Here is a 22,114-nt window from a genome sequence, read left to right as displayed (position 1 = left end):
TTTAATTCGTCAAGAGGTTTTATTAGAAATATGTAAATTCAAGCATAGTTTAGAGAGAATATATTCTATATATTCTACTTCTATCTAGTAAGAGTTAGAGACAACGTTCTATACGAGCTATCTATAGACCTTGATCTATAACAGCTATTTGGTCTGAATATTCGCTATAATTCTTCCTGAAATTGAACCCTGACGCAGATGTGAACGAAGCCTAAGCTGACACGCCGCTCTATCAGGTTTAGTTAGATATCTAAGGATTCTTAAGGCCTTGCTGATAGAAGGGTAATACCGGTTTGGCCGCAGCTTATGGCGGCACACCGAGTTCTTGTTCTGCCGTATATTACTTCATGCGGTGCCGTAATTACCGGGTGATTCACCCCAGGAATCAATCCTTCTAAGGAGAATATGTCTGTAATAGGGTATCTAATGGAGCATGCCTTTGTATGAAATCGGAAGCAGATGATTGTAGGGCTATATAAGTAAGTCTATGGGTACCCTATTATGGCGCTGCACAACCGGGTTGTTTGAGGCCATATATGTGCACAGGCTCTTTTTATTTTTTATTAAAAATTTTTTAACCAAAATTAGAACTATCCCGTCAGAAGGTACAAGGAAAATAATTCCAAACCTTTTTGTGGAGAATGTGTTCCTCTCTTGTGGATCATAAATGTATCCAAATTGGAATCCTATTGCACAAAACAAGGCTTAAGGGCTATAGTGTCCAACCTGCGGCTCTCCAGCTGTCGTGAACGTACAAGTCCCAGCATGCAGCAGGAGGAGAAGAAAAAACCGGTCGGATTCCACACCTGTAGGGGAATTCAGTAGGATCGTCCAGTTCAAAGAATATATTTCTCATACAAACCTTATGAAACAGAGTGTTGGCCGTTGACTATAACATGCATTAGTGTAGCACCAGGTAATGCTCGTCATTAAAAGTACAGTCGGTGGATTTGGAACATAAGTTCTATATCCAATGTGGATGTCTTCTCACAGAACACCATCTATATAGTCCAGGAAACCCTAGTGGTCAAACAGTAGATTTCAGTCTATGAAAAGTTGCTGCATTGCATCTTCTAAATAACATTTCCAAGATTAAAACACTTCACCAGGCAACCAGGTTAAACATTTTTGCAAAAATAGTAAATAAAGATGCTTCCCCTTTAAATTAAATGAACCTAAAAAAAAAAATCAAGACGGAATATTAGTTTTAGAGAACCTTTACGTATTCGTACCATTCGTAGAAGTGAATATGATGTCACCGCTAAGGTGCGCTAGGCCAGCAATATCCGTTTCTATATAATAGTGTGCTCCAACCAACTAGAACATTGGAACGTCTCCATATGACGCTTTGTTACCCCGTTTTCCAAAATATTGACTTGCTTGTACAATTGGTCTATTTATTACAGTCACTGGCCAAAACGATCGTCAAAAGTCATAACGCAGCCCGTTGACATCCATAAGTGCTTTGCGTTTTCGGAAGTCACAGTACATGGTGCATCCTCCTCTCCTAAATCCGTATCTGCTCTTCATTATCTGATTCGCCAGGCGTGGGCAGCTCCGCTATAATCCTGTGAGCGCATTCTCTTGTCTGGCCAAGGCTCGATGCCACCACGTCCACCGCTAGACTGGCGGTGGCCTTCACTTCATCAGAGGTCGCTCCAAGTATAGGGTTAACTTCTACCAGATCAAGAGCTGAAAGCATTCCTAAAGATAAATCGTACATAAAGCGTTACGTAGAGTAGAAGAAATGGATATCCTGCAGCTTCTACGTAAATAGATGGCGTTCTGCATCTTACATTTTACCAGAATTACTTGTGGTTCAAGTTATAGGCCGTGACTGCTCTAAAATGTTCAAATTCGCCACGGTAAATTGTGCATTAACCCGTTAGTGACCGCCAATACGCCTTTTAACGGCGGCCACTAATGGGCTTTATTCTGATGCATAAGCCTTTTTACGGCGCTGCAGCGGAATAACTAAACCGAGCAGGGAGCCGTCAAATCTCCCTGCTCTCAGCTGCCAGATGTAGCTGAGGGCTGGGGGTGTCCCTGCTCGACCGGGTGAGATCGATTATAAGTATCGATCTCGCCCGTTTAACCCTTCAGATGCGGTGCTCAATAGCGTGCACCGCATCTGAGTGGTTTTGGAGAGAGGGAGGGAGCTCCCCCTCATCCCACCGACACCCGGCGATAAGATCGCCGAGTGTCTGTATCTCCAATGGCAGCCGGGGGCGTAATAAAGGCCCCCAGGTCTGCCTGGAATGAATGCCTGCTAGATCATGCCGCAGGCATGACCAAGCAGATGCCTGTCCGTTTTAAACGGACAGGCAGTAATACACTGCAATACAGAAGTATTGCAGTGTATTATAATAGCGATCGGAGAATTGCATATTAAAGTCCCCTAATGGGACTAGTAAAAAAGTAAAAAAAAAGTTTAATAAAGTCAATAAAAAAATAAAATGAAAAACCCACTTTTTTCCCCTTTATAAAATGCTTTACTATTAAAAAACCAAAATAAAGTAAAAAAGTTACACATATTTGGTTTCGCCGCGTCCGGAACGACCCCGACTATAAATCTATTACAGTATTTAACCCGCACGGTGAATGGCGTAAAAAATTGAATAAAAAACTATGGAAAAATTGCTGTTTTCTGTGAATCCTGACTTGTGATAAAAAGTGATCAAAAAGTCGCATCTACTCCAAAATGGTACCAATAAAAACTACAAGTCTTCCCGCAAAAAAAAGGCCCTCATACAACCGCATCGGCGAAAAAATAAAAACGTTACGGCTCTTCAAATATGGAGACACAAAAACAAATAATTTTGAAAAAAAAGCGTTTTTACTGTGTAAAAGTAGTAAAACATACAAAAGCTATACAAATTTGGTATCGTTGCAATCGTAACAACCCACTGAATAAACTGATTGTGTTATTTATACCACACGGTAAACAGTGTAGATTTAAGACGCGAAAAAGAGTGGCGAAATTTCAGGGTTTTTTTTCTATTCCCCCCCCCCCCCCAAAAAAAAAAGTTTATAAAAGTTAATCAATAAATAATATGTACCTCAAAATGGTGCTATTAAAAATACAATTTGTCCCGCAAAAAACAAGACCTTATACCAGGGGTCTCAAGCACGCGGCCCGCGGGCCGCATGCGGCCCCTGGGGCTGTCATCTGCGGCCCGCGGGACACAGAGCCGCTAGTATCGGCTCTGCTCCGAGACTCTGGAATTCCCTGACATCGCTGTCCAGAGCCGGAGTCCCGAGCAGAGCGCTGGTGTCGGCTCTGCTCCGGGACTCTGTGGAATTCCCTGACATCGCTGCCCATATATGGACAGTGTGTCAGGGTCTTGCCCAGAGCGAAGCAGAGCGCTGGTGTCGGCTCTGCTCCTGGACTCTGTGGAATTCCCTGACATCGCTGTCCACATATGAACAGCGATGTCTGGGGCTTCCCCAGAGCCGGAGTCCCGAGCAGAGCGCTAGTACAGGCTCTGCTCCGGGACTCTGGAATTCCCTGACATCGCTGCCCATATGTGGACAGTGTGTCAGGGTCTTCCCCAGAGCGGAGTCCCGGGCAGAGCGCTAGTACAGGCTCTGCTCCGGGACTCTGTGGAATTCCCTGACATCGCTGCCCATATGTGGACAATGTGTCAGGGTCTTCCCCAGAGCGGAGTCCCAGGCAGAGCGCTAGTATAGGCTCTGCTCCGGGACGCTGCGGAATTCCCTGACATATCTGCCCATATATGGACAGTGTGTCAGGGTCTTCCCCAGAGCGGAGTCCCGGGCAGAACGCTATTATCGGCTCTGCTCCGGGACTCTGGGGAGCCTCTGACATCGCTGTCCATACATCGACAATGATGTCAGGGGCTTCCCCAGAGCAGGAGTCCCAGTGATGTCAGGAGCACAGCTGGAGTCCCAGGAAGAGCCTACTAGCGCTCTGCCTGGGACTCCAGCTCTGGGGTTGCCCCTGACATCTCTGTCCATATATGGACAGTGATGTCAGGAGCAGAGCTGGAATCCCAGGCAGAGTGCCAGAAGCGGCTCTGCTCCGGGATTCCAGCTCTGGGCAAGCCCCTGACATCACGGTGGCAGCCTCTGCAGAGGGCACGGTGGCAGCCTCTGCAGAGGGCACGGTGGCAGCCTCTGCAGAGGGCACGGTGGCAGCCTCTGCAGAGGGCACGGTGGCAGCATCTACAAGTGGGTGTGTGGCAGTATCTGAAGAGGACACTGGCATTATCTAGGGGTGTGTTGCATTATCCACAGAGGGCACTGCGGCAGCATCCACAGAGGGCACTGCGGCAGCATCCACAGAGGGCACTGCGGCAGCATCCACAGAGGGCACTGCGGCACTATCTAAAAGGGGCTGCCCAATCTTGACATGTGTCTGCCAAACGCTGCTAACTGAGCCGCCGGACTGCATTTAGCGACACTTAGGCTGGGTTCAAACGACCATGTTACGTCCGTAATGTACGGAACGTATTTAGGCCGGAAGACCCGGACCGAACACACTGCAGGGGGCCGGGCTCCTAGCATCAAAGTGATGTACGACGCTAGGAGTCCCTGCCTCGCTGCAGGACAACTGTCCCGTACTTTAATCATGATTACAGTACGGGACAGTTGTTCTGCAGCGAGGCAGGAACTCCTAGCATCGTACATCACTATGATGCTAGGAGCCCGGCTCCCTGCACTGTGTTCGGTCCGGGTCTTCCGGCCGAAATACGTTCCGTACATTACGGACGTAACATGGTCGTGTGAACCCAGCCTTAAACTGGAAAGCTGGATTGTTGAAATAAGCACGTGGAGAAATATCTCAAATTTTAAACCTAGCGCTATTATTATAGTAATGTAGTATTATAGTAGTTCAAATAACAAATTGATTAACAATAATTTTGTATTGTATCAAATTTGAAAGTAATGCGGCCCGTCAACTTCCCATTTTTTCTATATGCGGCCCACTTACCTGGCCGAGTTTGAGACCCCTGCCTTATACAGCTATGTCGACGCAAAAATAAAAAGGTTAAAGCTCTTGGAATGCGACGATGGAAAAACGTAAAAAATGGCTTGGTCATTAAGTAGTTAAAATAATAATAATAATTTTTTTTACTCATTTTTGACTTCTTTTTCAGCTCATTTTCTCCTCTATTGTTTGTATGTTGCTACGCAGAAATCGCCAAGAAGCTGCTGTTAATTTATCTGATACACAAGCCTCTTGGATCCATTAACAGCTTATTTGTTGATGGTTTCTACGTAGCAACATAAATACCGCAAAAAAAAAAAGACACAAACGTGTGTGTGTGTGTGTGTGTGTGTGTGTGTGTGTGTGTGTGTGTGTGTGTGTGTGTGTGAAGCCTAAAGCTACACGCACACATTGTGGAAATTAATGCGGAAAATGGGCATAAAAAAATGCAGATAAACGCAGGTAATTCCAAAGGTAAAGTTCGCACTTAATAGTGCAGGTTTTTTTCTACGTTTTTAGGTGCGGATTTTACATTTTGATGTGGATCCTCAACGTGTAGATGAGGTTACTTGAAATCTCCTTTAGTTTGCCGGTACTGTATTACGCTGCGGATTTGCCACAGGAAAATATGCACGGCAAATCCGTACGTAATACGTGTCGTGTGCATGTACCCGAAGGCTGGAATCCGTTTTTGATGTTTTTTTGCGCCAAACAAAAGAGGAGAGAAGTATCAGTCTTTCCTTTATACGTTTCCTTTCCTTTGTATCCACTCCAGGCTTTGACTAAAAAAAACTGCAACGAAAAACTGGAGTGTGATTTGACCCTAAGGCCGGGTTCCCACGGGTCGGATACGTTGCGTAAAAATCACACAGCGTATCCGACCTGGAACTCGAAGCACCTTCACTCTGAAAAATCGCACCAGTTTTTCGGACGGAATTTCTGCTGCGTAAAAAAGCGCTCATACTTACCCCCTCCCTCCTTTGAAGCTTGAAGCTCGCTCTGGCCTCCCTGGATGACGTTGCAGGCCATGTGACGCTGCAGTGGTCACATGGGATGAAACGTCATCCCAGGAGGCCGAACTGCAGGAAGAAGGAGGGCGTTCTGGGTAAGTGATTTATTTTTTTTTCTTTCCGGAATCGTGATTCTTGCGGGGTAAACGCAGTGATTAAGCTGCAACACTGGCATTCTGTTCCCAGTTTTGCATCCCTATAGAATTCAATGGGGAAAACCCACAACGGAAAATCAACAACAACGCAACGTAAATTGACATGATGCGGAATTAGATTCCGCACCGCAGGTCAATTCATTAACGTTCGCGCAGCGTGGGCATTTCCAAATCTCATACACTTTGCTGCTACTGTAAATGCTGTGGAATTTCCGCGCAGAATTCCGTTGCGGAAATTCCGCAGCATTTACGCTACGCGGGAATCCGGCCTAAGGCTGAGTTCACACAGGGCAGATATGCTGCGTAATAGCACGCAGCGTATCTGCCCTGTGCGCCGCAGTGAATTCTGGGCAAAAAAATGCACTAAACCCGGTATGGCTGCTTCAGAAAACTGCAGCACTTGCTGTCTTCCTGGGATGCCGTTTCATCCCATGAGACCGCTGCAGCCTTTGATTGGCTGCGGCAGCGGTCACATGGGATGAAGTGTCATCCCAGGAGGCCGGCCCTCTGACGTCATCCGGGCTGGTTTCTTGGGATGACGTTTCATCCCATGTGACCGCCGCTACAGCCTGTGATTGGCTGCAGCGATCACATGGGATGAAGAGTCAATCCAGGAGGCCAGCCTGGAGGAAGAAACAAAGACTCCTGGGTAAGTATAAGATTTTTTTTTTTTTTCTGAGTTGCGTTTTTTGCGGCGGAATCGCTGCGAATCTACCGCAAAAAACACAACATCTGCTATTTGTTGCGGGTTTTACCTCCCCATTTAATTCAATGGGGAAAACCCGCAACAAATAAGCCGCGTTTACGCAAATACCATTGACATGCTGCGGAATAAAATTCTGCACCGTATGTCAATTTCTGAGTGTTTTCTCCGCTCGTTATTTACGTAGCGTGTGGTTGTGATTTGTTTTATCTCATCCACTTTGCTGCTACTGGATTTGCTGCAAAATTTCTGCAACGAATTGCGGAAAACCTACAGTATTTACGCAACGTGTGAGCTGGCCATTCAGCTGAATTCAAACACGCAGGTCATTTGGTGCAGTTTTTTTTAACCAATGCTAGGAGTGGATACAATGTGAGGAAAAGTATACAGGAAAAAGTGATAATTCTCTCTTCTTTTGTATCCACTCCTGACTTTTAAAAAAAAAAACTGCATCGAAAACTGCATGTGTGAATCCCGCCTTGTGTATTTATTTGTTAACCAGATTATTAACCTGGTTCAATAATACACCTAGTCACACGTGATAAAAAGATCTGCCCACCTAGTGTAAACGTATTTATGGGATTTACGGATACTCACCAGTATTATGTATTTCTTCTGTTATGTATATTCCTTCCCTGTATGTTAAGCCGCCAATTACTGGGGTTCCTGTAGCTGGTGCCAAGGTGGGATCAAAAGCATCAATATCAAAGCTTAGGTGAATCTCTCTCTGTCTCCTATTATGGTGTAAATAGAAAAAAGAAAAACATCAGATCAATTCTAACCACTTCTGCATTGTCGACAGGAAAATCCATAAGGCTGTGTTCACACAGGGCAGATACGCTGCGTAAAGGTATACAGCGTATCCGCCCTGGTGGCCGAAAATCCCAATAAAACTGTGCTGCAGTTTTTCGACGGTTATGTCCTCTGCGGAAAACCAGAGAAAAAAAAAGAAAACGTGCATACTACTCGTCTGACGTCCCGCAGCCCGGATTCCTGGGGTGACATTTCATCCCATGTGACCGCTGAAGCCTGTGATTGGCTGCAGAGGTCACATGGGATGAAACGTTATCCCAGGATGCCGGCCTGCACGAAGAAGCACCGAATTCTGGTTAAGTATGAGATTTATTTTTTTTCCGCCGCAAAAATCGCAACATCTGCTATTTGTTGCGGGTTTTACCTCCCGAACATATAGGGTATGTTCGCATGCTTAACAAAAACGTCTGAAATACGGAGCTGTTTTCAAGGACATGCACTCCTTTTTACGAGGCGTGTAAAAAAAAAAAACGCCCCGTGGGAACGGAAGGCCGTTTTTCCCATTGAAATCAATGGTCAGATGTTTGGAGGCGTTAAGCCCCTGCACTTTTAGCCGTTTCTCAGGACGTTTACGGCTGAAAATAGACCGTGTGAACATACCCTTACAGAGGTATTCTCTCCTAGAAGCATTACACCCAGGGAAGAATATCTACAATATATGCCAGTGTACTAAGCCATAGGGACTCGGCGGGCCCCCGTACAGGCACTCTGCGCACAGCTCTACCTGCTAAGTAATATAATCCAATGTATACTGATCAGGCCACATCCCATATATACTCATGAATAAATCCACATTTACCTTCCCAGTAGCTGATCAAATGTTCGTTCCATAACTTTCTGGATTCCAATGCGATCAATTTGTCTCATTGAGTAGTATGTGATATTATACTTCTTCAGGATGAACCTAAAATGACGCAGTATATTATGTTATTCTAGATAAGTCGTATAAGGTAGAATGAGGCGCTATGAATTCCATTTTTACATTGATTTCGTTAAAAGAGGATATCCATCTCCAAGCTACTATAGCTCCTGTAACGTACAAAAACCTACGTCCTGGGCCAAGCTACCATCAATTAAAACTACAGGGTGTCTGTCAGACGTCTACTGGTTATAATGGGGACACGGCATAGATCCAAATGTCCACATCTTGACGCTATTCAAGGCAACTATACTTGGACAGCGCCACTCTGTCCATAGGCTGTGTCTGGTATTGCAGCTCAGCCTCCTTTAAGTGAATGCAGCTAAGCTACATTACCAGACAACCCTTAAACAAGCGGTTTTGGTTTTTTAAAGAAAGCCACCATGTTTTCTAATCTCTTTTACGTTTTTTTTCAGCTATCCGCTGAGATTTAAAGGGACAAACCAAAAGAAAATTTTTGAAATAAAGTCTTCTAATAAGGACTAAAAAATGATTATAGTCCTCGTTGTGGGTGCAAGTTTAACTTTTTTACTCTTAATTTATCATCTGATAGACACATAGATACAGAAGATACAATTGGTTTGTGGCCCCCAGTCCCATAGACTTTGAATGGAGTGGAGGCACGCGTGCTTGACTGCCGCTCCATTCAAACTCCTTACTGTGGTCGTGCGGGTGAGGAGGAATGTGGGACTCAGGACCACCATTGTACTGATCGGTTGGGGTCCCAGCAATCATATATCTATCCCCTATTTTTCGGGAAAACCCCTTTAAAAAATATATATATTGTTCAACTCACTGTTCAGCTGGATCAAGATCTCGCAAGCCGATGTACACAATATCCGATGTAGAAATACAGGGTTTTATCCAAGAGAAACCAGGAATTAGAGGCACCTACAAAATAAATACACTTCTTGAAACAAATATTTTTGAGACGGTGCTGAACTTTTACCTTTAAAGTGAAATTTCTAAGGCCCCATGCACAGGAACGTAAAAACGCCCGTAATTACGGCACGTTTTTACGGGCCCATAGACTTCTATTAGCCACGGGTACCTCCCCGTATGCTTACGGGAAGGTGCCCGGGTCGTTGAAAAATATAGAACATGTCCTATTTCAGGCCGTAATTACGGCACGGGCAGCCCATAGAAGTTTATGGGGCTCCCGTAATTACGGATGACTACGTGTGTGCACCCATAATTACGGGAGCGTTGCTAGGCGACGTCAGTAAATAGTCACTGTCCAGGGTGCTGAAAGGGTTAACCGATCGGCAGTAACTCTTTCAGCACCCTGGACAGAAACTACCGATCACAATATAGATCAGCCTGTAAAAAAGAAAAAAAAACATACTTACCCAGAACTCCCTGCTTCTTCCTCTAGCCCGGCCTCCCGGAATGACGTTTCAGCACATGTGACCGCTGCAGCCAATCACAGGCTGCAGCGGTCACATGGACTGCCGCGTCATCCAGGGAGGTCAGGCTGGATGTCAAGAGAGGGACGCGTCACCAAGGCAACGGCCGGGTAAGTATGAACTTCTTTTACTTTTACCTCTGAAAGGGCTGCCCCTTCTCTCTATCCTGCACTGATAGAGAGAAGGGGCTGCCGATTAGTGCAGTGGAATTTTGCAGCGAAAACGTGCCTGTAAATACGGGTGCAATACTGGTGACACCGGACCCGTATTTACGGGCACGGGTCCGTAAATACTGGTGCAATACGGGTCGAATACGCGTGACTAAGGGCCCGTATTTATGCCAGTATTTACGGGAGGGAAAAAATAAGTTTGTGTGCATGAGGCCTAATTCATAAGTGCGTACGTGGGGGAGGGCAGAGCAGGAAGTGTGTGAGGTGCAGCTTCAGCCACTAGCTGCAGAGCAGGAAGTGTGTGAGGTGCAGCTTCAGCCACTAGCTGCAGAGCAGGAAGTGTGTGAGGTGCAGCTTCAGCCACTAGCTGCAGAGCAGGAAGTGATGTCAGAGAAGGGGGCGTTGTTTGGGCTACTTCTGCCGTACAGCCCAGTACTTATTGCCTGTGGTGTTAATGACCTATAGTATATGCAGCGCTTTGAAAACTGCCATATCGGTACTAGAATTAAAAAATTAACAGCCCCTCTATATGTTAAATGACCCTAGTAGCTCCGTACTAATTATAACATTTGCCCAGAGTTTCACTTTAAGGTATGTACATGAAAAGAGACACTTTTTCTTCGGCTACATATCTATTCCCGTGGCAGCGGACTAACTTCCTAAGCCAAGCCAGAAGTCCAGATTAGCTGCTGTCACCAGGGGAATTAAAGTCTCGTTTTCAAAATGATGAATCATCTGGCAACCACTGAAAGAAATGTATTGAAATCGATGGGACGCCTACAATCCAGGACTGCTTGACATTTGCTGACTCCCTTTGTGTCTTACTCAGGCGACAAAGATCTGGCTGGACACAACAGTTATGTGTGAACGAGCCCATAAATGTAAGCATCATCGTGTAAAATGTAAATAATAATGCGAGGCGGTAGTCCTACCTTGTCCTGCAACTCCTTCAAAAGAAAGGACACCGGCTGGCCATGGAGATTTCCTGATGACGTTGTCAGTGGGGTGTTGATATCGGCATGTGCATCCACCCATATTACACACAGGTCTGGATAATGTTCAGCATGACCACTTATAGAGCCAAGTGCCAAACTGAAAGACAAAGCAGAGGGATGTTACAATACTTTACATAATAATATATACGCTTCACTGCCGTATTGACCCAGTAAGGACCCATCATTCCTGGTCTCAAGGATATTTACAAATGTTAGGTGCCCTTGACCAACTGCATGGCGTCTGTAATGTTGATGACCAGCTATAACCCCCAAAGGACATTGGGGTCGCAAATGCAACGTGTCCTTGTTATTACAGTAACAGTATTCTTCTTACCCACCTTGCTCCTGACACTAAATGGCGTCAAGACTAAATGCTACGCCCGGAGATGAAGATGACCCGATTCAGGAGCGAGAAGGGTAAGTATAGGAATTTTGTCGTCTGGGCCCTGTATCTAAGCTTATCTTATGTGATACTGTCTGCTGGGCCTGTATCTAAGATTATCTTATGTGATACTGTCTGCTGGGCCCTGTATCTAAGCCGATCATGTGTGATACTGTCTGCTGGGCCCTTTAAGCCTGTCATGTGTGATACTGTCTGCTGGGCCTTGTATCTAATTCTATCATGTGTGATACTGTCTGCTGGGCCCTTTATCTAAGCCCATCATATGTGATACTGTCTGCTGGGCCCTTTATCTAAGCCTGTCATGTGTGATACTGTATTCTGGGCCCTGTATCTAATTCCATCATGTGTGATACTGTATTCTGGGCCCTGTATCTAATTCCATCATGTGTGATACTGTATTCTGGGCCCTGTATCTAATTCCATCATGTGTGATACTGCCTGCTGGGCCCTGTATCTAATTCTATCATGTGTGATACTGTCTGCTTAACTTTTCTATCTAATCCTTTAATGTGTGTGATACTGTCTACTGAACTGCTGTATCTAATCCTACCCAGTGGTGGAGTTATAGGAGTCATAGTCTTTTAGATATATTCTTTCTTTCTTTCTCACTCTCTCTTTTTCTCTTTCTCTCTCTCGGGCGCGAAATGATCAGCTTTAAAAAGAAAAACATGATTTTGTGAGATTCTGTCACGAGATGTCTACGCTATTTGTGTCTATGTGTAGCCACCCAGTGGCTGTGATGTGAATTTCAGCTTGTCAAGTGTTTTGCCAGCATGTTGCGATATTATATTTAAATTATTTTATGAGAAATTGAAGTCCCTTAAATGTAAGATAAGAGTGGACACATCTGTAGAAGTATCCCGAGCACAACTCTATTTGGGGATGAGCCTTGAGATACTAAACACAGCTCCACAAACATTTATTACTGAGTATCTATTAAGATGATAACCCATGATTAATATGGACGCTTCTGTTCTGTTTTCAGCACCACCCATGTATTAATATTATTTATTCATAATCTTCGTGATGTAGCAGAACAAGTATTTCACCCGCTCCACGGGACGCCATTACATTGACAATGGAAAATATTCCTAAAAAACATATACAAAAAACGTCTTACTTGGTTGGAGTCAAATGTTGGTGGAGAAGAACGACCCATTACTAGAGGTTATACCGAATGTAGCAGAACCCTGTTCCTCAGACTAACCTGTGATCTCCTCCCAGCGTTACACAAGTGTGACCAGCGCCAATCACTCTGTTCACCTCTTTAGCCAACCTCTGACAGGCAAGTCCGACTGTACGCGGATATTTAACTGTGTTATTATACAGTTTGTCATCAGGAACCTGGACAAAGTTTAGATCTCCGACATCATACACACTGCATCCTGGAAAACAGAAGGGAGGCTTGATCGCAAGTAGACACCTATGCCTGGAAGACCCCCAACCTCCTTGCATCATAAGTTCAGCATGGTGGATCACTTCTGGAGTCCGAATAAGACCACAGGCATTTAAAGGGGTTGTCTGGGCACGGACAACTGATGACCTATCCACAAGATAGGTCATTCGTATATGATCGATGGAGGTCCGACACCCGGACCCCGCACCGATCAGCTGCTCCGGGCAACGGATGTCCATGCTGGAAGCAGGTGGCTCCAGTCACAAAATAGCAGCCGCGCTGCAGTACTTTTCAGGGGAATAGGAGCGGAGTTGCTGTTCTGCAGCATGGTCGCAATGCAGTGGTCGAAGCCATCTGCTTTCCGGCTCTGGAGGCAGCCGGAGCAGCTGATCGGTGCGGGGTGTAAGTGTCGGACCCCCACCGAACATATACTGATGACCTATCCTGTGGATAGGTCATCAGTTGTCCACGCCTGGACAACCCCTTTAAGCTTTTGTGGTTCTGTACAACTCGGAGTTTTTACTGTACCTCCGTATGCCCCCCCCCCCATGTTATATGGAATCCGTCAGAAGAAAAATGTACAGAGATATTCTCAGACAAAGCGCCATAGGGCGGCACAGTATTACAACAGATGTACTCGAGCATTTATTTTACTAACCACACTAAAAAAAAGAGATTATTTTTTAATTATAAGTAGATTCTTACCAATGCCTGACAGTCTTTCAATGAGTCCAGCACTTCTGATCGCAGCTGGTCCATGTTCTACGCCTTGCCATTTCTGAAATAAGGTGCCGAATTTTAGAGCAGTGATACCACAAACCATAACAGGAATTATTTATGTATGTATTTATTCATTTATTATACTTTTTAATAACAATGAAGTGTAGAAACAAAATATGTTGCTGACTGGAAACCATCAACAAGTAGGCTAAATGATGCCGCATGATCTTATTATGACATGTAGATACCTGATGCTTATTAATACATGAATATTTAAACATCATTATAAAATATGAATACCAAATAATCGCAAATGGCATTCATGTGCCAACGAGGACAACTGCAGGGCGTATCAATGATCCAATCAGACCGGTACACAATAATTGACATTGTCTAGTGTAAAGTATATCAGCCAGTACTGGATGGACGAAGACAAGACCGTACAATACAGCTCGAGCATCAGCCCAGTCTCTGGTAAGGGATAATGCAATCAAAGGGGTTGATCAGGGATCGGCAGGCGTTCCCTATGTACAGTATAACTCGCCGAACCTGAATCCGCTTCTTATTATTATAATTGTTAATAAAATGTAATAGATACGTCCAGTTACATTATCAGCTGCGTGATCGTCCGGCCTAATTACAAGAGACCTACAGAAAAATCGAATGTGTCATTAAATTTAAAAAAACGCAGTTTAGTGGGAACTGTAATGCTTCATTTCGCCTGCAGTGGTGCTATAGCGCAATTAAACACTTGCTGCAGGGTTCCCCCACATAGAGCACCAGGGATGTTGATATTAACCCATTCCTTGCCCAAGACCACCTATGTTGGTATTAGTTATTTTAATCCACTAGACCCCAGGGATATAAGATAATAGAAAGTCCTTGTGTGAAGCCACGCCCCCAATATCACGCCCCTTTTTAAACGGTTGGTATTTTTTATATCCCTTTGTCATGAACCCCCTACCTAAAACTGTGTTTTAAATGGGGTGTTCATTTAATTAGCTTTAGATTTTTAAAGTAAAGGCCGTTTTACGCGGACCAATTATCGGGAAAACGAGCGTTTATGTGAACGCTTGTTCCCGATCGCTGCTCTGTGTAAACAAACGCTCGCTCATCGACTGATTGCATCGTTTATGCAGCAAGAAATATTATCGTTGTCGGGAGCACATCTCCCTGTGTAACCGGAGACGTGCTGCCGACATGATGTAAATGTATGACGACCAGCGATCATCGCAACGATATACATTACTGATCATAGCGCCTTGTGTAAGGCGCAAATGAGCACCGATCAACGAGCTGTCTTGTTGATCGGCGCTCGTTTACACGGCCCATGTCGGGCTGTGTTAGAGGACCCTAATTATATACATACTTGCCAACCGTCCCAAATTTGCCAGGACTGTCCCGAATTTACAGAGTGTAAATTTCGGGTGAAATTTTTTTCGCAGTGTGTGGGTGAGATTTATTACATCTCACCCACTTTGCTGCTACTGTATTCTGCTGAGTATTTTCCGAGTGATGGATGACAGCATTCACATATAGTAGAAATGGAAGAAGTGACGGCGGGGTATCTGTAAAGGAGGCTTCTGTCCGCTGTATATAATTATAACCTGAACTCCGTGCCCTCTGTCTTCCAAGAGCCGCTTAGCCCTGAATGGAAGATAAGTTTACATAGAAGACGTAGTGTGATAAGCTGAAATGACCTTACTATGTAACAAACTGCAAAATACCAAGAAGAGTTTAACGGGACAGCACATTTCACAGCCCTACACAAGATATAAGAGAGTAATGTGACATCTCACGACAGCCTACAGTCTCCGGTGACATCAAACATTCGGTCAAGTAGAGATACTCAGTCCACCACCACTGAAGTCAATGTAAGCGGCTTAGTCCTCAGAGCTTATTTATTATATATTCAGTACTCCTTTTTAGGGTTAAGATTTTGAGTTTTGCCCTGAACCCTGGTGCTCTTATACCCACTACAGCCATAGGCTGGATTCACACGAGCATGTTCGGTCCGTAAAGGACGGAACGTATTTCGGCCGCAAGTCCCGGACCGAACACACTACAGGGAGCCAGGCTCCTAGCATCATAGTTTTGTACGACGCTAGGAGTCCCTGCCTCTCCGTGGAACTACTGTCCCGTACTGAAAACATGATTAAAGTACGGGACAGTTGTCCGGCAGCGAGGCAGGGACTCCTAGCGTCGTACATAACTATGATGCTAGGAGCCCGGCTCCCTGTAGTGTGTTCGGTCCGGGACTTGCTGCCGAAATACGTTCCGTCCATTACGGACCAAACATGCTTGTGTGAATCCAGTCTTACTTTCCTCTCCGTTACTTCTGACCGTGAAGCTTATCCACTGACGCAGCGGCTCGGGGTAGGCAACCTTTTTTGTATGGAATGCTGGTTAAAAAAACAATAAAAAAACAATGATGTAGTACTCAGTATGCCATGCAAACATGAACACCCATGAACAGCTACTGAACGCCAACTGGGGAAGGGAGGGGGGTGCACATAGGAGAGACCACGGCTACTAAACACCAGCTAGGGGGAACTGCACACAGGACAGACTCCGGCTACTGGACACCAGCTTGGGGGGGGTATGCCAACAAACCATTCCCCATGTGCCGGCTGTAACACCGGTGCCCCCTGGTCTATCTTATCTGCATGTTGTTATATTACTCCCTGTTATCAGCCATTTCAGGCTGGTGAAAGACCAACTAGACTTAAGGGCCTTTTACACCGGCCGACAATCTGGCGGTGCAGCGAGCGCCGAACACAGAGACATCGTTGATTGGCACTCGTTTGCTCCGGTCACACGGAGCTATGGATGGGGACGAGCGGTCGTTACTCCGATCGCTCGTCCCCATACATTATTATCATGTCGGCAGCGCGTCTCCCTGTTTACGATAATATTTCACTTTTTTAAAACAATACGACCAGCAGATGATTGATCGTTTGCTTGTTCATCTGCTGATCGCTGCCCTCTTTACACAGGGCAATCATCGGCAATGAGTTCCATGAACGCTCGTCTGCCCGATAATCGCCCAGTGTAAAACCCCCTTTATTTATTAGGATTAGTGACAGCAAGTCCCAACAAATATCTGCCCCCATGATACTAATTTATCTGACATATTTACAGTATTCACATTCAACAGTTTCTGAATTCCTTAAAAATATTAGATTGTATATGGTATTTGATAACCATTTTTTGGGTATATTATGACATTGACGTGTTGAATATTGCTTTTAGTTCCATTTATATAGACACTGTCAAAACTTCTCGGCTCATTTACAGATGTGTTAACCCTTATTTTTGCTTAAATGTGGTTCAGGACAATTTCTCATGTAACCATTTTAATACAATATCTCAACATGCTGGCAAAACCCTTGACAGGCTGCAATTCGCATGACTGTCTTTTTTCAAAGCTGTTTATCTCGCGCCACACATCTCAGGATATGTTGAGATAAGAGAAAAGGTATAGAAGGACACACCTGTACAGGTCAATCATTTTTGGCACAACTAGAATGGAATGGTTGTGTAACATTAGAAAAAAAAGAGTCTGCTATTTTTTGTGAAACTGTGCCCCTCTTGCCTATGGGCTATGTGTGGTATTGCAGCCCAGCCCCACTCATTTGAATACAATAAGAGAAACAGCTCATGGATGCTGTTTCTGGAAAAGTAGCAGAAGTTTCTAATATTAGATGGTGGACTAGTTATATAGAACTAGTTCTTCCTGTCTGAAAATGTCAAGTTCAGAGGCTGGAGAGACTCAGGATATATTACCTAACACACATTCCATCAGAAGACCCATATCAATGACAGTAGTTTGCCTTCTGAAAGGGTCTGATCTCATTGCGTCGTCCATTTATGTTCAGCGTATAGGTGTGCGCTGAACCTATACCCTGACGTATGCCATACGTCACACATGCATACCGTATTGTATGCTGTGGGAAGCCTCTGCTTCGCTGAAAAGCATAGATGGCTCAATATGAGCTCATACACCAACTGCTCTGATTTCCGAGAAAAGACGATCCGGAACCAAGCAGCTCAGCGCTCACCCAAGCGCTTCTGCCGCTTAGTTTTAGCGATCGGTGGGGGTCTCAGTGCTCTGATAGGGCTTTAGAGAGTTAATTGTTAATTATGTCTTATAAATGGGTCACTTGGTCATACGGGACACTGAAATCCTGGGCCCACCGCTGGTCTTCTGGTGTACCAGGCCGACTACGTTACGCAGCAAGTTCTTTTGACTACAGGGTTTCAAACTCTGCTAAGCGAAATTAAGATAGATAGATATGAGATAGATAGATAGATAGATATGAGATAGATAGATAGATAGATATGAGATAGATATGAGATAGATAGATAGATATGGGATAGATAGATAGATATGGGATAGATAGATAGATAGATAGATAGATAGATAGATAGATAGATAGATAGATAGATAGATAGATAGATAGATAGATAGATAGATAGATAGATAGATAGATAGATAGATGTACCAGGCCGACTTTACATTACGCAGCAAGTTCTTTTGACTACAGGGTTTCAAACTCCGTGCCAAGCGAAATGAATATGCACCAGCTGTTTTCTCTGCCGGCATTGACTGTGACTGTGAAAGTACCAGTTACAATTGTGCAAGTTCTATATTTAGATGCATTAGCACCTGCATCATAGGAAAAGAGGTTCTGGAAATAGAACATTTACTGTGAAATAAAGTACTGTGTTGGGAGAAAATTCAGAAAAGCCCAGAACTTCTAATGATATCAACTCCTCGCCCATCTATAATCGAGCAATAAGGCCATATTTCTATAAGAGGTCTATACATTACACAGACAAACCTGTAATACTTCATTTCTCCTGCGGTGGTGCTATAAGAAAATTGAACACTTGCTGCAGGGATCCTCCACAGATCACAACTGATCACTTGTGGACCCAGCAGTAGGACACCCTGAGATCAGCCTATTATCAGTGGACTATTTCAACAAACAAAAGATTGTCCACAATAGACAATCTGTTTAAAGCAGTCTACTGAATTCATGCAAGTGTTCCTACTACAGTCTATGAATCCATGTCTGGAGCTGCCATATTGTAAAGTAGTGGTCCCAATCTGAGTCCCACCAAAAAGGACTGATGTAATACTGATGTAATATCTGCCCCAGCCTGGGCTATCATGAACTAGGGAATTACAGAAATAGCAACTCCCGAATATATCCTTATTAGGGTTATCACTTATTATACAAGATGCCATTCCAATAATGAAACAGGGAAGGAGCGCAGAACTCCATCCAGGCTGTCACCAGATACTGCCTGTTTTATGGCAACCTGTGCAAATTGCTCCATGGGCAGCATACAGGCTGATGCAAGTGGTGGTGGACTGTATTCTGCAGATTGGTTTGCAGGGCACTGGGGGAGAATTTCAATGATAGATAGATTAGATAGATAGATAGATAGATAGATAGATAGATAGATAGATAGATAGATAGATAGATAGATAGATAGATAGATAGATAGATAGATAGATAGATATGAGATAGATAGATAGATAGATAGATAGATAGATAGATAGATAGATAGGTAAATAGATAGATAGATAGATAGATAGATAGATAGATAGATAGATAGATAGATAGATAGATAGATAGATAGATAGATAGAGACAGACATGATAGATAGATAGATAGATAGATAGATAGATAGATAGATAGATAGATAGATAGATAGATAGATAGATAGATAGATAGATAGATACAGACAGATAGATAGACAGAGACAGACATGATAGATAGATAGATAGATAGATAGATAGATAGATAGATAGATAGATAGATAGATAGATAGATAGATAGATAGATAGATAGATAGATAGATAGATAGATATGAGATAGATAGATAGGTAGATAGATAGATAGATAGATAGATAGATAGATAGATAGATAGATAGATAGATAGATAGATAGATAGATAGATAGATAGATAGAGACAGACAGATAGACAGAGACAGACATGATAGATAGATAGATAGATAGATAGATAGATAGATAGATAGATAGATAGATAGATATGAGATAGATAGATAGATATGAGATAGATAGATAGATATGAGATAGATAGATAGATAGATAGATATGAGATAGATAGATAGATAGATATGAGATAGATAGATAGATAGATAGATAATACAATGTGAATGTTTCTTCAGTTTTCTTCTATTTTTCAGCACCAGGAGTGAAGAAGGAGGAGGGGGCTACTCCATTGTATCCCATAAGTGTCTTCTACTCCTTATCCCTCTAGGTGTGAACTGATCCTTGACATGTGCGACATTTCAGGTCATGGCTGCACTGTTATCTTATGTAAGCTGCTCTGCATATATAAGCCACATGTCAGGACTATACATTATACACCACTGATCTCCAGATAGAGGGCTAGCAATCCTATTATAACTTGTATCGTTATTAGTGATGATGCGGCTATTGATCACATTAGGGATGCTGCGATTAATGACGTCTTACCTGACCCTTGGAGAACGGAGCCCCTATAATGGCTATGGAGTGCACCCGTTTCTTCTGCACGTTCTGGGTGTTGATCGTCTTCTTGAACAGCTTGAGGATGCCCGATCTGAGCGACATGTCGCAGGTGATGGAGAAGACGAGGATGCGGCGGGATCCAGGACCCTCGAGTCTCTTTTGTTACCTACTTGACCCAGCAAAATCTGCTGACAGCGGTATCGCATTGGCGACTACATGACACGTCTGGCCCCTCCCACTCGGTGACGTCAGGGGGGATGTTACCAGTCAGCCAATCCGGATGGCGCGATGCGGAGGTGTGTGGGACACTGCCCGGCTCACGCCCCTCTGCGTAGTAACCGTGGTGTCTGCGGCCAGAATAAGCCGGCGGAGGACGGTGAAATACTGGAAAGTTTCGTCATAACCGTCCCCTAATCGCCTGCCATGTGTGAACTGAAACTAATGATTCACCGAATTGGTGACTAATCACAGAACAATCACCCTGTCGGTGACGCAAATTGTCCGTGTTGCTGGTTGACCTGCTGCTCTTATGGCTTGAGGTAAAAGTGCTATTTGCGCCATTTTTTTTTTTGGTATCTACGTAAATTTGTCACGGTGCTCTATTTGCGCCGTTCACATTTGCGCGCATTCATAACAAAAGTCGCGACACTGCCGGATCCAACGACTGATGGACCCCATTGTCTTATAAAGGGGGTCTGTTGCGGCTTCGTCGTTATTTCCGTAGTTTTGACGGCTAGAATATCGCTGCGGGCTGAGCTGTTCGGGCTTCGTTCACATTGGCGTTCTTTAGTTGGCGGATCTGTCGCACGACGGATGATAACTGCACCCAATTGACCCCTAACAGGGTCCTGTGGTAGTGTCCGTCATTTTACCAAGAAAAAAGCGTGGCATGCTGCGCTATTTATTCCGTCAAATGTGATGAAATCTGCGACGGAGGCTCCGTGGACAATCTAAGTGCAGTTGCGCACGACCGAGTGCCACTCGGGCCGTTTTCCCCGGCACCCGAGTGGCACCCGATAGTTTTCACGGACCCATCACTTTAGCGGGTGAAAACGGACCCAACTTTCTGATCCGTGGAAAGACAGGACATGTTCTATCTTATCACGGACATGATCCGGCCGGCGTAATTGCGGATCAAAGTACGAATCCATTCATTTCTATTACCCGCAAAGGCGGGTGACTGTCCGTGCCCGTGATTACGACTAGGGCCGTGTGCAGGCGGCCTGACAGAGCTGCTGATAGGGGCTCAGGTGCTATATATGTAGCAAAATGTATTTTCTTATTAAAGAGGACCAGTCCCCTCTCCTGACACGTCAGTTTTAGTAAATACTTGTATTACCCATGAAAAATTATTTTTTTTAAACACTGCATTATGATGTTCCTCTGTTATTCCTCCTGGAAATGTATGAATCAATTGTCAACTGGTTATTACCATTCCACCCTTGGCAAAAGGGCGTGTCCATACACAGTCTGACAATGTCCAATCAGTGTTGTCGCTGTCAGGCTTTCTATTGGCAAGAAAAACGGTATTGACCAGTTGTCAATTTATTCAGACATTTCCAGGAGGAATAACAGAGGAATGGCACTATGCAGAGTTCGAAGAAAAAGATGCTTTGTTTACTAAAAATGACACGGCAGGAGAGGTCACCGATCCTTTTTAACCCCTTAATGTCCATGCTTTCTTTTTTGTTTTGTTTTTCTTGTCGCATTCCAAGAGTGATTACTTTTAAGGGTTTTTTGTTTTTTGCGGAATGAGTTAAATTTTTTTAATGGCATCTTGTGTGTGTACAAAAAATATATTGATTAACTTTTATTAACTTTTTTTGGGGAAGGGAATTGAAAAAATTAGCTATTCCTGCGTTGTTTTTTTGCACTTTAAATGGACGCCGTTCACTGTGCCGTGCCAATAACATTCTACCTTTGTTCTATTGGTCGATACGATT

The 22,114-nt window shown here is 44.2% G+C and overlaps 1 protein-coding gene across 1 annotated transcript; it reads right to left on the bottom strand.

Annotated features, from left to right (window-relative positions):
- On the bottom strand, window positions 1-20,525 carry ARG2 (arginase 2). The gene is made up of 8 exons (XM_075843319.1): window positions 20,157-20,525; window positions 13,627-13,699; window positions 12,733-12,910; window positions 11,060-11,219; window positions 9,348-9,442; window positions 8,432-8,536; window positions 7,417-7,553; window positions 1-1,704 (listed from the first exon to the last, which is right to left on the bottom strand). The coding sequence occupies exons 1-8, from the start codon at window positions 20,271-20,273 to the stop codon at window positions 1,508-1,510; spliced, it is 1,062 nt and encodes a 353-aa protein (XP_075699434.1). The 5' UTR covers window positions 20,274-20,525; the 3' UTR covers window positions 1-1,507.
- Window positions 20,526-22,114: the final 1,589 nt, after the last annotated feature.

This window comes from Rhinoderma darwinii, chromosome 12, assembly GCF_050947455.1.
Source record: "Rhinoderma darwinii isolate aRhiDar2 chromosome 12, aRhiDar2.hap1, whole genome shotgun sequence".
In the NCBI taxonomy this organism is placed as follows: Eukaryota; Metazoa; Chordata; class Amphibia; order Anura; family Rhinodermatidae; genus Rhinoderma; species Rhinoderma darwinii.
This window is presented reverse-complemented; position numbering and strand designations above follow the sequence as displayed.

Coding starts and splice junctions, on each gene's coding strand:
- ARG2 (XM_075843319.1), bottom strand. CDS start 20,273: ATGTCGCTCAGATCGGGCATCCTCAAGCTGTTCAAGAAGACGATCAAC. Junction 13,700..20,156: donor CTCCGTTCTCCAAGGGTCAG/GTAAGACGTCAT, acceptor ACCTTATTTCAG/AAATGGCAAGGCGTAGAACA. Junction 9,443..11,059: donor TGAAGGAGTTGCAGGACAAG/GTAGGACTACCG, acceptor TTTATTTTGTAG/GTGCCTCTAATTCCTGGTTT.